The sequence below is a fragment of the Pseudophryne corroboree genome, chromosome 4 (genome assembly GCF_028390025.1).
Source record: "Pseudophryne corroboree isolate aPseCor3 chromosome 4, aPseCor3.hap2, whole genome shotgun sequence".
In the NCBI taxonomy this organism is placed as follows: Eukaryota; Metazoa; Chordata; class Amphibia; order Anura; family Myobatrachidae; genus Pseudophryne; species Pseudophryne corroboree.
This window is the reverse complement of record NC_086447.1, coordinates 487,295,969-487,312,419: the sequence shown is the minus strand read 5'-3', so window position 1 is coordinate 487,312,419 and position 16,451 is coordinate 487,295,969. Positions and strand designations below refer to the sequence as shown.

Here is a 16,451-nt window from a genome sequence, read left to right as displayed (position 1 = left end):
CACGACATTAACCATTTATATATTGAGCGGAGCAGTGGAGAGCAGAACAAAGCAGAGCAGTGCTTGCAGAGCGCAGCCGGGTGTTTTTCTCAGCATCTTGTTGTTTTCCACATGCTGGAGCCACGCCCCCATTACGTCAACTCACACCATAGCTCCGCCCCTCGCCTTTGGGGCTCTTAGTGCTTCCCAGGATTGGTCAAGCCTCCAAGGTGGGCGTGCACTGCGGGCTGCTCCACCCCCGGCCAGGACTTGTTTATGAAGCAGAGTACAGGGCAGTGCTGGTGACTAGGTGCTCAGTGCTGCGGCAGATCGGAGTGGGATTGAGTATTGGTCTCCGCACACACAGGCGGCGGTCACGGATACAGCGGACGGGTTACTACACTATCACTCTGTCCCCTCCCTCCCGGTTACTCAGTTCGAGGATGAGGCTGTCTCCGCGGGCAGCTGTGCCGGTCCCAGAGATCATCTGCCGCCGCTGCAGCAGCGGGGTGTGCGGCAACCAGGTAACGGCGACCCCTGGAGTGCTCTGTCTGTGCCGGGGCTTGTGCTGTGTTCCCACCGGCTGCCGCTCCAGAGCCCCTGCCTCCCTCATCTCCAGTACAGTGCCTCCCATCCCTCTGCGCTCCGCTGCCGGGCCGCTGTGTCCCTCTCCTGGGTGGCAGCGCAGTCCACAGCCTGATGCACCGCTGCAGGCTACGGCTACCCGGGGCTGGATGTGCCGTGCATGTACGCTGACAGCCCTCTATGTACAGTGTGCACTGCTAGCAGGGAACCGATGGCCCCCAGCCGGGGCAAGGAGAGCAGGGTCAGTGCCAGCAACGCTGCTACTACTGCACAGCGCCGGGTGCGACGTGTGATGGACGATGAGTGACCGGGACATGTACGGGCACGCCGCTCAGCTGCAGCACAGTGGCAGTATGTGATATACCCCCCACGTTTTGCTGTGTAAGCGATGCCTGCTGTACTGCCTATACGGTGTGCTGTCATTATCTGACCAACTATACGCATACTTGCCTACCTGACCCTCTCCATGGGGGAGAAAATGCTCTGTTCCTGGACTTTCCTGGTAATGTATGATTGCCATCACCTGTGGTAAAACACCTTTCTTATCAATTAACTAGCTCACCACAGGTGATGGCAATCATACATTACCAGGAAAGTCCAGGAACAGAGCATTTTCTCCCTCATGGAGAGGGTCAGGTAGGCAAGTATGACTATACCTAACCTAGATAATCAGAGTCAGTAAGGTGTTATGTATGTGCTGAGGCCGCTGGCAGTGAGCGGTGTTACTGTGTGTCTGTGTGCTGCCTACCTGGATTATGCACTTTGCTGCTCACTGAGGCCAGAGCGCTGCATGGCTCCCCATCATACAGTACAACCTGTATACGGTCACTAATGAATCCTGATTGATTAATGTCTGTTATTTACATCTTGTTTAAAATGTGAGCCCCATTGCATATACATTTATGTACACTTAAGGATTGTGGTGGTTTGTAAGGCAAATCTCGTGCTCGGCAATGTGGGTCTGGTGTTTGCATACTGTGTCCAACCAAGATGTAATTTAACCCCCTAAAAGTTAGTAATTCTCTGTTTTCAAAGAATACTGTATTGACATTGGCTGAACAAATAACTGCGTTCAAACACACTGGGGCAGATATATTAACCTGGAGAAGGCATAAGGAAGTGATAAACCAGTGATAAACGCAAGGTGATAAAGGCAGCAGCCAATCGGAGCCTAACTGTTAAACGTACCAGCCAATCAGCTCCAATATGTAAATTATCACTTCCTTATGCCTTCTCCAGGTTAATACATCTGCCCCTATGATAGAAAGAAGTCTCATCTTTAACGCTTAATGAAATGTAATACATTTCCACTACCGGTTAAGCCTCAGGGACATGTTTAATTTGGTACTCCATGGGCGGGATTCAAATCCTTTATTGCCCCTGATCTCCCGTCTAAAGTGACGGGAGATCGCAGGGCGATATTCTAATGACCCCCGTTATCGCGCTGATCGTGCCCATAAGAGACTGGGTTAGCCGTGTAAAGCAGCTAAACCCAACTAAAGTCATGATCGCGAAAAGTCCAGTTTGGGCGTCCAATCGGGTCACTTATCATGCATTTTAGCTGAAATGGTGATATCTCGCCCATCAGCAGTAACATTTGAATTACTGCCGGGGGGTGGGAGGGCAGCTGGAAGATTTGAATCCCACCCCATGAGTTGTGGCTTTGAGTTTGTTAGGTGTACACCTAGTGACTGTTGACAAGTTGTTGTTTTTTTGCTGATGTGTGGTGTTTTGTTCTTTTATTCAAGAAAAAAAGAACATCCTTGCTTGATGACTGTGCAAAGTACTTGTTTGCAGAGTTGGAAAATAAATAAATAAATAATAAAAAGTGTGTGTGTATATGTATGTATGAAAATAAAAAATTATATATATATATATATATATATATATATATATATATATATATATATATATATATATATATATATTTATTTATTTATTTATTATTATATGCGAAAGCCCTCACTGACTCAAAACTAATTCTCTTACTTCCTGATAAATTGGGAAGATAAAATGTAACACAGGTATTCTTCAGGTGGGAAATAGGAAAACTGTGATAAGAATTTTAATAAACCTCCCCATAATGATGTCATCACCAATGTGTGGCTTGCGTTGCGTGAATGATAAAGCCCAAACGGACAATAGGATCAAAATTTGGAGTGCACCTCCAGTGTGTAGAATTTAATAAACTACAAAAATGGTCCTGTCACTTTTTACCATATCTGCTATGGGTGCTCCTTGGGTAATGCCAAGAACCATGTATTAATATCTATAGATTTACTAGATTTTTAACACTCATGTATATTTAAAACCGTGAAAATCAGAAACTCCTGTGCGAAGAACGGGTAGAACAGCTAGTATTAAATATAGTCATCCTTCCTTTTCATACATGTACATGGATGTTGACCTGTGCTTCAGTCAGGTGATACACTCCTTGAGAACAGGCTTTGAGCGCTGCAATACAGATGTTTCACCTGAGAGACTTTGCAGCCATTTATCTCCACAATAATTGTGTGTGTGTGTGTGTGTGTGTGTGTGTGTGTGTGTGTGTGTGTGTGTGTTTTTTATTTTTTGCAAAAGAACCATTATAGAAAAATAAGAGTCTTGTTAAAAATAAAAAAAAGCTTTTTAAGTAAGTGTGGTATTGCAGCTTTAAAAAAAATGTGTTCCAAATGGTGGTTTCATCAAAGATTTCTCTCTCTTCCTGGTTGGGAAACCCCCACTATCATCATGAGGGAAAGAAAATAGTATCTGTATCAGACCCTGCATTTCTCCAGCAGCTTATTTATACAAGTCATTGAACAAATTGCATGCATTTATATTAAATTGATTTGTATGTATAATCAGTGGAATTATTTTGAATTCAGAAATGGTGAACGCTTGTTGTTTCTTCCAGGATTTGGGCATCAGAGTTCCTCGACCTTTAGGACCAGGGCCTAGCAGATTCATCCCAGAAGAAGAGGTTGGTTTTGTTTTGTTTTTGGCTAATTCATGATCATCCCATTCAGGTAGATGTGTTTACATTGATGTAGGGTGTTTATATGCATGGAAGATAATCACACCAGCTATGGAAGGCCTCTCACACTGAAATATGTTTTAAAACTTTGTGCCCAAAACCATTTCTGAACTGCAGAAGTTAAGTACAGTGTAGGACATATAAATGTCTTCTCCAGTTTCTGTTTAAAGTTTCCAAGTGAATTTAAATTTATTTGACATTTTGGTTTAATATAGACTGGGGAGGGGGCGATTTACTAAGTGTAGTAGAGGGAAAGTACCAGCCGATTGCCATGTTACAGGCTGTGTTTAAAAAAATAAAAATAAAAAATGATGGGAGCTGGTTGGTAATCCCTACCTACACGGCTACAGTTTCTAGTTTTGGTGCAGTTTGGGGGATGTTACTTCAAGTGGTGCTGAAAAATGAATACACACTATGTACTGTACTGTTGAACATTCATATGGACTCTTGGATAGTTTTCTGTAAGGGGGGATTCAATTTTCTCCCTGCGGATGCCACTAGATGGCGCCCAACAGAGCAATGCAGTTGTTTCTCAGTTGGGAGACGCATTTCAGCTCGTAGTCCATCCTGCTGGTGAGCTGAAATGTGAGAAGAGTGACCCGTTTAGGTGGCCAAACAGTACTTTTTGAGATCCCGTCCATTAGTTTAGCTGCTTTACGTGGCTAGACCCGACACTAATGGGCGCGATTAACAGCATCAATTGAATATCGCCCCGCGATATCCCGTCACTTTCGATGGGAGATTGGGCGGTGATATCAGTTGAATACCTCCTTAATAATCTACTGCTACACTTATTGTACCGCTGTAGTGGGAAGTGAGTGAAACCCATTCCCAAGTGGCAGGAATTCTCTCTTTGGGGTTTTGCTTTTGTGAATCTTCTTATGTAGAAGTGCCCTGATCAACCTTGTACACCTTGTGACATTTCCACAGATTCTCCAAGTGGGAACAGAGGATGCCGGTATACACTCCGTGTTTGCTAATGCTTTTGCAGATATGGGCCGACTGGATAATATAACCTTGGTGATGGTTTTTCACCCCCAGTATTTGGAGAGCTTCCTTAAAACACAACATTACTTGCTGCAAATGGATGGCCCCCTGCCCGCCTGCTACCAGCACTACATAGGCATTATGGTGAGTATAGGCAGGTGTTTGGTTTCTGCTGTTGCACACATACACCTAGAATAGTGTTTCTCAGCCAGTTACGGATTTGAAAAGTGCATAGCTCTCATCACTGATGTCTGTGGGAAAACAATGATACAAATTCTGCCATGTTCCTTTTGTTGCCCTTCCAGGCTGCAGCCAGGCACCAGTGCTCTTATCTGGTTAATCTACACGTGAATGACTTTATTCATAATGGAGGGGACCAGAAGTGGTTAAATGGCCTTGAAAATGCTCCACAGAAACTTCGCAACCTAGGGGAGTTGAATAAGTTGTTGGCACACAGACCGTGGCTGATCACAAAAGAGCACATTGAGGTAAGCTGCTGTGACATTGGCGCATTAGATGGTGTGCCGTGTAGGATGCTAGGAAACGAGCGTTGCATAATGACTTGTGCTTTTTGTGTTCTAGCAATTGCTAAAGACTGGGGAGCACAGCTGGTCTTTGGCAGAGCTGATCCATGCAGTAGTTCTCCTTGCACACTATCACTCCTTGGCTTCTTTCACTTTTGGCTGTGGAATAAGTCCTGAAATTCACAGTGACGGGGGCCACACTTTCCGCCCCCCATCTGTCAGCAACTACTGTATCTGTGACATAACAAATGGCAACCACGGAGGGAATGACCGTTATCAGAAAGCAAGAGGCACGGTAAGCTGTCTAATAGACAACTCTGTATACAAGTTACAGCCAGAGATCTGCTGTGTACACACATGTTTATTGCTGTCATTGATGGTTTGCATCTGACTAACTACACAAAAGGGAGACACAATTCCTCAGATCACAGCCTTTAAATTCAAGAGAAGCCATATTGTAAAATGGACACACACAGCTTCATTAGTGGACGGAGCCTGACTTCTTATGACTTTGGCATATTGTGGGCATCTCAGGTAGTCTTCATAGGAGCACGTCACATAATATACAACTACTCAAGGCACTTGGGTATTGGAACCAGGAAACTCTTTCCTCCTTTAGTGTGTGATGTAAAACACTCCAGTGACCCTAAGGATCATTGATTTTAAATTGCCTTCTTTCCATTTGTTGCTGGCTAGACACTTTATAGCTTACCGACCCTTTGTTAATGGTGGTTCCCATGTGAAGTCATGTTAGATGTAGGGAGATGGGAGCTGTCTAGGAAGTGTTTTTTTCCTGATGTCACAGACTTTCAGACATGCAGAATATTAATCTGCTGGTGTGACGACATCTGCATGATGTGGCTAGATCAGTCACATAACTGCTGAATAAATAGTTACAAGACAGAAGCTGTTACTTATATACTGTACAGCTTGTGGCTAAACCAATGGTAAATGCAAAGTGAGTAGTTTCTTTTTTCTTGTTTTTGTTTTATGAATTTGCATCTGATATTTAAATGCAGATATTTTTTTTTTTTGTTCTTTAAATTGGAGTCAACCCTTAATAGATGTAAGGCTCACTATTTAGATTTTATAGCATTATATGAACCACTCTGTTTATACATGAAGTTAATGCTATTGCTGTCCACATTTCTGTGCTTACTGTAGGGCTCAGATGCTTGTTGTGAAGTTGAAGTTCTCATGGAGAAAATGAAACAGCTGCAGGAAAGCAGAGAGGAGGAAGAAGCGAGCCAGGAAGAGATGGCTACACGCTTTGAGCAAGAGAAAATAGAGAGCATGCTGGCTTTTGCCCTAGGTACACGTGACTGCTGAAAGAGGGGAAAATGTACACGTCTCAATTTATACATTCCTAGCATTAGTGGGGTCTATATACTAAGCCTTGGGGAGTAGTATCAGTCAATCGGCTCCTAGCTGTCATTTTGCAAACACAGCCTGTAACATGGCAGTTAGGTGCTGCTTGGCTGGTACTTTTTCTCTGGCCACTTTATCTCTCCAAGGCTTAGTACATAGGCCCCCTTTGTCATGTCATGTGAGCTGTATGTGGGAGTACTCCCATTCTACCACTGTAGTAGTAATACTCAAGGTTAGCCATGCTGTATAAAATAAAAGGAATGTAACTATGCCTTAATGTTGATTTTCTGTCATCTCCATTAGAAGACGAAGAACCCCCACCAACAAAAGATGTCTCCAAACATTTTGAAGATACGAGTTATGGTTACAAAGACTTCTCTCGGCGTGGAATGCACGTTCCCACCTTCCGAGTGCAGGTATGTCGGTCATACCCATTAGAGCAGTCATTTGTGTATCCCTGCAAGCTAATGTACACTCCAGCTGACTCGCTGCAAATCCAGTCAAAGGATATATATATATTTTTTTATTTGTATAATCTGGTTATGTTGCTTGAGACAAAATGGGAATTACCCTGCGCTATGGAACATTCTGTACCTTCAAAATGTGTGGTCTGTCATGGAGAATGATTGACTTAGTAGGACTCTGTATACTTAAAAATAAATTATTTTATCTGAAATATTTATATACCACAAACAACATATAACAAAAGCTGACAATTAACATCAGATTAATAGCTCTTAATGGAGAATAACAGGCTTCTAAATAACAAGCAAATATGTATAAGCTTGATAATATATAGTAGAAATTATTAAATTATTAAGAATATATAAAATATGCAAAACATGCACTGAATTCAAATAAAAAATGCCCTCTCGAATGGTACTGAAATATATACACTGGCGTCCCGGTAATATTCAGAAGAAATTGTCCCGCATCTGGTTATGTTGCTGACTAAAGTGGAGTATACAGAATTTGAAAACCAGTCACAGATGTGTAAACATGATATGTACTGTATGTTTCAGCATCTAAAAGCATGAAAAATGTATAGGTATATTCATTTAAAAAAAAGTCAAATTGTAATCTGTGCTTGCCAGCATCCTAATAAAAATATAGTTAGGAAATGTATGCTATTTTTAAGATGGAATTCGGCTTTGAACACCCATTCTGTAACGGACGTGGTCTCCTTCACTAATGATAAGGAAATGGATGACCACCCTAAGGGGTCTATTCATGAAGCGGTGAAAAGTGTGGAGAAGTTGCTCATGGCAACCAATGAGCATGGACGTAACATTTAAAATTTGCATATTAGACAATTATACAGAGCAGCTGATTGGTTCTTATCCACTGGCTCACTTCCCCACTCTTTTTTACTGCTTCATGAATAGACCCCTAACAGAGTGTGACCAACATTGCAATGCTTACACTGCTATACATGTATAAAAAATACAGTTCAGTTTACATTTTTGTGTTTTGTGGTATTTTAAACAGTTATCCATTATTTTAGGATTTCAGCTGGGAAAACCATGGCTACTCCTTAGTCAATCGTCTGTATCCAGACGTTGGGCAGCTACTAGATGAGAAGTTTCACATTGCATATAACCTAACTTACAACACCATGGCAATGCATAATGATGTAGATACCTCAACACTGAGACGGGCCATATGGAACTATGTACACTGTATGTCTGGAATAAGGTGAGATCTTTTCAGGCCTATATTAAACATACTGTTGGTTTTTTGGGGGGGATTTTTGAAATGCAAATCTTTAATGTTGTAGGCACTGAAATTTTTTGGACCGATTTATGTGCATGTATAGGTCTCAGGATGCTTTTATAGTTTAGTTTTTAACGTGTTCTTGTTTCAAAACAGGTATGATGATTATGACTATGGGGAAATAAATCAGTTATTGGACCGTAGCTTTAAAGTTTACATTAAGAATGTGGTGTGTAGTCCAGAGAAGACGACAAAAAGAATGTATGACTGCTTCTGGAGGCAGTTCAAACACTCGGAGAAGGTGAGAGCTCGGGCATCAGCAACGGGGGCACTTACCAACTACTTACAGCCAGAGCAGATGATGCCCAGTGCTTGTACCCTTATTTGTGTATAACGTGGTGCTTCTCCACTCTAGGTAGTAGGTTTTTAGTGATTAGCTTTTAGTGTGATCCTGTCAACCCATAAAACCTCACTAAGATCCTTTAAATAAAGTAAGAACCGTGCAGAGTTTCCCTGTATTTCATACGTTACCTAGAAACACAAACTAAGCTGTGACTATACAGAAATGTAAATCCAGTCACTGAGTGGTTGTGTTCAATCATCAGGTACCCCTGGTATTGGTCTCTAATACTACTGTAGATCATGAACCTTTTGTACGTTTTCTCCCTTTCCCATATAGTCCTTTAGCCTGTGTATATGCATCTTATTGAAGCAAGTGGATAGTATAGTACTGTAGTTTTACAGAGCCCACCAGTAAATCCTTTCACAAGACCTCACAGTAGAGTTAAATATATTTGCTAGAATGCAATACCTTTTAAAATGTAGACCGACCTGCTTGGTGATTTTGTGGTGCTTGAGTGAAGTAAAGTAATTGTCCTCCATACTTCCTGTGTGTTATGTCCCTTCTTCTAAGGCTTAAAGGTCTCCAGATAAATGTAGTGTCTGCAAGTTGCGTCTACCTAAAGACTAGGCACAATAGTGTGTCTGGACTCTGTTTTTAAAAACTTTACTTGATGGGTCCTCAACCTGCAGCCCTCCAGCTGCTGTGGAATTACACATCTCAGCATGCCCTGTCTCCGTTTTTAGCAAGCCTTAATAGCAAAACTGTGGTAGGGCATGTGGGGATGTGAAGTTCCACAGCAGCTGGATGTTGCAGGTTGAAGACCCATACTCCTAGTTGACACATCGAATACATATCTGCAATGAGAGTCCATTTTTCTTTTCTCTGACGTCCTAGTGGATGCTGGGAACTCCGTAAGGACCATGGGGGATAGACGGGCTCCGCAGGAGACTGGGCACTCTAAAAGAAAGATTAGGTACTATCTGGTGTGCACTGGCTCCTCCCTCTATGCCCCTCCTCCAGACCTCTGTTAGAATCTGTGCCTGGCCAGAGCTGGGTGCTCCTAGTGGGCTCTACTGAGCTTGCTAGAAAAGAAAGTATTTGTTAGGTTTTTTTATTTTCAGTGAGATCTGCTGGCAACAGACTCACTGCTACGTGGGACTGAGGGGAGAGAAGCAAACCTACCTTCTTGCAGCTAGCTTGTGCTTCTTAGGCTACTGGACACCATTAGCTCCAGAGGGTTCGAACACAGGGCCTGACCTCGATCGTCCGTTCCCGGAGCTGCGCCGCCGTCCCCCTTGCAGAGCCAGAAGAAGAAGCGATGAAATCGGCGGCAGAAGACTCTTGTCTTCATTAAGGTAGCGCACAGCACTGCAGCTGTGCGCCATTGCTCCCACAGCACACCACACACTCCGGTCACTGTAGGGTGCAGGGCGCTGGGGGTGGGCGCCCTGGGCAGCAATCATAATACCTTTTGGCATAAAATACACATAATACAGTCAGTTAACTGTATATGTGTAAAAAAAAACCACCATTAAGTTACAGAAAACGCGGGACAGAAGCCCGCTGCTGAGGGGGCGGGGCCAGCGCCATTTTCCCTTCACAGCTCCGCTGGAAGCACGCTCCCCAGGCTCTCCCCTGCAGTATCCAGGTACAAGACGGGTTAAAAAGAGAGTGGGGGCACATAAATTTAGGCTCAAATCGATACAGACAAGCAGCTATTGGGAAAATCACTTATTAGCAGTGTCAATCCCTGTGTTATATAGCGCTGTGGTGTGTGCTGGCATACACTCTCTCTCTGTCTCCCCAAAGGACTTTGTGGGGTCCTGTCCTCAGTCTGAGCATTCCCTGTGTGTGTGCGGTGTGTCGGTACGGCTGTGTCGACATGTTTGATGAGGAGGGTTACGTGGAGACGGAGCAGAGGCAGATAAGTGTGGTGTCACCCCCGACGGGGCCGACACCTGATTGGATGGATATGTGGAAGGTCTTAACCGACAGTGTCAACTCCTTACATAAAAGGTTCGATGACGCAGCAGCCTTGGGACAGCCGGGGTCTCAGCCCGCGCCTGCCCAGGCGACTCAGAAGCCGTCAGGGGCTCATAAACGCCCGCTAGCTCTGATGGTAGACACAGATGTCGACACGGAGTCTGACTCCAGTGTAGATGAGGATGAGACAAATGTACAGTCTACAAAAGCCATCCAATGCATGATTACTGCAATGAAAGATGTATTGCACATTTCTGATATTAACCCGGTTACCACCAAGAGGGGTATTATGTTTGGGGAGAAAAAGCAGCCAGTGACTTTTCCCCCATCTGATGAATTAAATGATTTGTGTGAAGAAGCGTGGAGTTCCCCTGATAAGAAACTAGTGATTTCTAAGAGGTTACTGATGGCGTACCCTCTCCCGCCAACGGATAGGTTACGTTGGGAAACATCCCCTAGGGTGGACAAGGCGCCTTCACGCTTATCTAAAAGGGTGGCACTGCCGTCTCAGGATACGGCCGCCCTAAAGGAGCCTGCGGATAGAAAGCAGGAAGCTATCCTGAAGTCTGTGTATACACACTCTGGTACTCTACTGAGACCTGCTATTGCTTCAGCCTGGATGTGTAGTGCTGCAGCAGCATGGACTGATACCCTGTCAGACAACATTGATTCCCTCGACAGGGATACTGTTTTGCTAACCATCGAACATATAAAAGACGTCGTCTTATATATGCGGGGTGCCCAGAGGGACATTTGCCTGCTGGCATCTAGAATTAATGCAATGTCCATTTCTGCCAGGAGAGTATTATGGACTCTGCAGTGGACAGGTGATGCTGATTCTAAACACATGGAGGTTTTGCCTTATAAGGGTGAGGAATTGTTTGGGGACGGTCTCTCGGACCTCGTATCCACAGCAACTGCTGGGAAGTCGACTTTTTTACCTCGGGTTCCCTCACAGCCTAAGAAAGCACCGTATTATCAAGTGCAGTCCTTTCGGCCTCAGAAAGGCAAGCGGGTCAGAGGAGCATCCTTTCTGGCCAGAGGCAAGGGTAGAGGAAAGAAGCTGCACCAGGCAGCCAGTTCCCAGGAACAAAAATCCTCCCCTGCTTCCACTAAGTCCACCGCATGACGTTGGGGCTCCACAGGCGGAGCCAGGTGCGGTGGGGGCGCGTCTCTGTAACTTCAGCAACCAGTGGGTTCGCTCACAAGTGGATCTCTGGGCTGTACAAATTGTATCTCAGGGATACAAGCTGGCGTTCGAGGCGACTCCCCCTCACCGTTACCTCAAATCAGCCTTGCCAGCTGCTCCCAGGGAAAGGGAGGTAGTACTGGCGGCAATTCACAAGCTGTACCTCCAGCAGGTGATAATCAAGGTCCCCCCTCCTTCAACAGGGCAGGGGTTACTATTACACAAGGTTTGTGGTACCGAAACCGGATGGTTCGGTGAGACCCATCCTGAATTTAAAATCCTTGAACACTTATATAAAGAAGTTCAAGTTCAAAATGGAATCGCTCAGGGCGGTTATTGCAAGCCTGGAAGAGGGGGATTTTATGGTGTCGCTGGACATCAAGGATGCTTACTTGCATGTCCCCGTTTACCCACCTCACCAGGAGTACCTCAGGTTTGTGGTACAAGACTGTCATTACCAATTCCAGACGTTGCCGTTTGGTCTCTCCACGGCACCGAGAATATTTACCAAGGTAATGGCCGAAATGATGATACTCCTTCGGAAGAAGGGAGTTATAATTATCCCGTACTTGGACGATCTCCTCATAAAGGCGAGGTCCAGAGAGCAGTTGTTGGTCAGCGTAGCACTCTCTCAGGAAGTGTTGCAACAGCACGGCTGGATTCTGAATATCCCAAAGTCGCAGCTGATTCCTGCGATGCGTCTGCTTTTCCTGGGCATGATTCTGGACACAGAACAGAAGAAGGTGTTTCTCCCGGTGGAGAAGGCCCAGGAATTGTCATCTCTGGTCAGGGACCTCCTGAAACCAAAACAGGTGTCGGTGCATCACTGCACGCGAGTCCTGGGAAAAGATGGTGGCTTCTTACGAAGCAATTACCTTCGGCAGGTTCCATGCAAGGATCTTTCAGTGGGATCTGTTGGACAAATGGTCCGGATCGCATCTTCAGATGCATCGGTTGATCACCCTGTCCCCAAGGGCCAGGGTGTCTCTGCTGTGGTGGCTGCAGAGTGCTCATCTTCTCGAGGGCCGCAGGTTCGGCATACAGGACTGGGTCCTGGTGACCACGGATGCAAGCCTCCGAGGATGGGGGGCAGTCACTCAGGGAAGAAACTTCCAAGGACAGTGGTCAAGTCTGGAGACTTCACTACACATAAATATACTGGAACTAAGGGCCATTTACAACGCCCTGAGTCGAGCAGAGCCCCTGCTTCAAAACCACCCAGTACTGATTCAGTCAGACAACATCACGGCGGTCGCCCATGTAAACCGCCAGGGCAGCACGAGAAGCAGGATGGCAATGGCAGAAGCCACAAGGATTCTTCGATGGGCGGAGAATCACGTGCTAGCACTGTCAGCAGTGTTCATTCCGGGAGTGGACAACTGGGAAGCAGACTTCCTCAGCAGGCACGACCTCCACCCGGGAGAGTGGGGACTTCATCAAGAAGTCTTCACACAGATTGTAAATCGCTGGGAACTGCCACAGGTGGACATGATGGCGTCCCGCCTCAACAAAAAGCTAAAAAAAAATTGCGCCAGGTCAAGGGACCCTCAGGCGATAGCTGTGGACGCACTAGTGACACCGTGGGTGTACCAGTCGGTTTATGTGTTCCCTCTTCCTCTCATACCCAAGGTGCTGAGGATAGTAAGAAAGAGAGGAGTAAGAACTATACTCATCGTTCCGGATTGGCCAAGAAGAACTTGGTACCCAGAACTACAAGAAATGATCTCAGAGGACCCATGGCCTCTGCCTCTCAGACAGGACCTGTTACAGCAGGGGCCCTGTCTGTTCCAAGACTTGCTGCGTTTGACGGCATGGCGGTTGAACGCCGGATCCTAACGGAAAAGGGCATTCCAGGTGAAGTGATTCCTACGCTGATAAAAGCTAGGAAGGATGTGACAGTAAAGCATTATCACCGTATATGGCGGAAATATGTCGCTTGGTGGGAGGCCAGGAAGGCCCCAACAGAGGAATTCCAGCTGGGTCGATTTCTGCACTTCCTACAGTCAGGGGTGTCTATGGGCCTAAAATTGGGGTCCATAAAGGTCCAGATTTCGTCCCTATCTATTTTCTTTCAAAAAGAACTGGCTTCACTGTCTGAAGTTCAGACGTTTGTTAAGGGAGTGCTGCATATTCAGCCCCCTTTTGTGCCTCCAGTGGCACCTTGCGATCTTAACGTTGTGTTGGATTTCCTGAAGTCACACTGGTTTTAGCCACTTAAGACCGTGGAGCTAAAGTATCTCACGTGGAAGGTGGTCATGCTGTTGGCCTTAGCTTCGGCTAGGCGTGTGTCAGAATTGGTGGCTTTGTCATGTAAAAGCCCATATCTGATTTTCCATATGGACAGGGCAGAATTAAGGACTCGTCCCCACTTTCTCCCAAAGGTGGTATCAGCGTTTCATTTGAACCAACCTATTGTGGTGCCTGCGGCTACTCGGGACTTGGAGGATTCCAAGTTGCTGGACGTAGTCCGGGCTTTGAAAATGTATGTTTCCAGGACGGCTGGAGTCCGAAAAACTGACTCGCTATTTATCCTGCATGCACCCAACAAGCTGGGTGCTCCTGCTTCAAAGCAAACTATTGCTCGCTGGATCTGTTGCACGATTCAGCTGGCACATTCTGCGGCTGGACTGCCGCATCCTAAATCAGTAAAAGCCCATTCCACAAGGAAGGTGGGCTCTTCTTGGGCGGCTGCCCGAGGGGTCTCGGCTTTACAGCTTTGCCGAGCTGCTACTTGGTCGGGTTCAAACACATTTGCTAAATTCTACAAGTTTGATACCCTGCCTGAGGAGGACCTTGAGTTTGCTCATTCGGTGCTGCAGAGTCATCCGCACTCTCCTGCCCGTTTGGGAGCTTTGGTATAATCCCCATGGTCCTTACGGAGTTCCCAGCATCCACTAGGACGTCAGAGAAAATAAGAATTTACTCACCGGTAATTCTATTTCTCGTAGTCCGTAGTGGATGCTGGGCGCCCGTCCCAAGTGCGGACTCTCTGCAATACGTGTATATAGTTATTGCTTAACTAAGGGTTATTGTTATGAGCCATCCGTTTAGTGAGGCTCAGTTGTTGTTCATACTGTTAACCTTACCCAGTTATCACAAGTTGTACTGTGTGATTGGTGTGGCTGGTATGAGTCTTACCCTGGATTCCAAATCCTTTCCTTGTTGTGTCAGCTCTTCCGGGCACAGTTTCCCTAACTGAGGTCTGGAGGAGGGGCATAGAGGGAGGAGCCAGTGCACACCAGATAGTACCTAATCTTTCTTTTAGAGTGCCCAGTCTCCTGTGGAGCACGTCTATTCCCCATGGTCCTTACGGAGTTCCCAGCATCCACTACGGACTACAAGAAATAGAATTACCGGTGAGTAAATTTTTATTTGATATACAAGCTAGAATAATTCCTCTTCTGCATTCTCACCAATGAGGCAGGACAGAGGAAAAGGCACTGCAAAAATCTGGACACTAACCAAATGTACATTTCTGGGTCACAAACCGTAGTCTGGATATAATTAGTTGCATGTGGTTGAGTTGAAAAATGTTCATACAGTACATAAGTGCTTTATTGACCGCATTATCTAATGCTATATACATATTTTATTTTCTCTCCCTTTCCTGTAGGTTCATGTTAATCTGCTTCTTATGGAAGCGAGGATGCAAGCTGAGCTCCTGTATGCTCTGAGAGCAATCACTTGGTATATGACCTGACTGCTTTTGTCTATAGCAAAATCTATAAACAAAGGTTCCACGGGGAAATCTGCATTCTGAACTGCCAACTTCCCTACTTGGTAGCTACCTTTTTATTTTTCTTCAGAAGTCTATTGTGCCATAATTGCCATCATATCTAGCTGTATGGTTAGTACCGCTGACTTCTCACAGTGAACTGACAGTTGAATGTCGTGAAAAAAGATGTCGCCTGGTGAACTCGCTATGGACACATAAAAGTCTGATCTCTGAAATCCAGCAATGATGCATGTCATTGCAGCGAAAGGCACTTAAGTGTTGAAGATGGACTGGGAAACGTGTACTTTTTCACAAAGGGGGACGATGGTGGTGCTGCTCTTCTGTTGACAAGATGCAAATGTCCCACATAAGCTAAACAAACCAATAAACAAAAAACACAATCGTGAACACTGCTACAATCTGAGCCTTGTTATAACATACAGAAAGTGTGCATTCCATACATTAGTGCATGTTTTTCTTTTGCATATAACAGCAAACCTATATATACTGGGTATGTTCAGTGTTCTACAACTACAAGAAATATATCTTGGATGTGAAATGTTCACTTTGTAATATCGCACTGCTGATCTCTTTTTAGCAGCGGTTTGGTAATGGGATGCTGTTGAATCACTAGTCATTTGTTGCTGCTGCTGAAAAACACCTGCGGTTTACAGTTTCAAACTTAATTACGATGTGAATGTTACAAAAAAAAAGCTGGTCTTGGAAGATAAATGTATGGAAGGGTTTGTATTATGAACGTATAGATTGTTAAATATCTTTTGACGCTTTTTTTCAGTATTGACATTTTCTAAATAAAGAACAAGAAACAAAGATTGTAGTTTATTTTTGTTTGCTGAATGTGTGTTTTTGTTTTATTTCATTTTTAACTTTGAAGCCAAGTGCTGTGTAGCGTTTCAAACACACTACCAGTCAAACATTTTAGAATACCCCTTTTTCCAGTTTTTGTTAAAATGTAAACCATTCAAGTCAAGTGTATACCCCTTTCACATCGCACAAATAACCCGGTATCGACACGGCATATTGCCGTG

The 16,451-nt window shown here is 44.9% G+C and overlaps 1 protein-coding gene across 1 annotated transcript; it reads left to right on the top strand.

The window, feature by feature from the left end:
• The first annotated feature begins 258 nt into the window (after nucleotides 1-258).
• SESN1 (sestrin 1) lies at nucleotides 259-16,233 on the top strand. Its single transcript, XM_063917086.1, has 10 exons — nucleotides 259-503; nucleotides 3,461-3,526; nucleotides 4,511-4,711; nucleotides 4,873-5,055; nucleotides 5,150-5,386; nucleotides 6,256-6,403; nucleotides 6,763-6,875; nucleotides 7,964-8,154; nucleotides 8,329-8,473; nucleotides 15,301-16,233. Exons 1-10 carry the CDS (start codon nucleotides 423-425, stop codon nucleotides 15,385-15,387), a joined length of 1,452 nt encoding a protein of 483 aa, XP_063773156.1. The 5' UTR covers nucleotides 259-422; the 3' UTR covers nucleotides 15,388-16,233.
• Nucleotides 16,234-16,451: the final 218 nt, after the last annotated feature.

Coding starts and splice junctions, on each gene's coding strand:
- SESN1 (XM_063917086.1), top strand. CDS start 423: ATGAGGCTGTCTCCGCGGGCAGCTGTGCCGGTCCCAGAGATCATCTGC. Junction 5,387..6,255: donor ATCAGAAAGCAAGAGGCACG/GTAAGCTGTCTA, acceptor TGCTTACTGTAG/GGCTCAGATGCTTGTTGTGA. Junction 8,155..8,328: donor CACTGTATGTCTGGAATAAG/GTGAGATCTTTT, acceptor GTTTCAAAACAG/GTATGATGATTATGACTATG.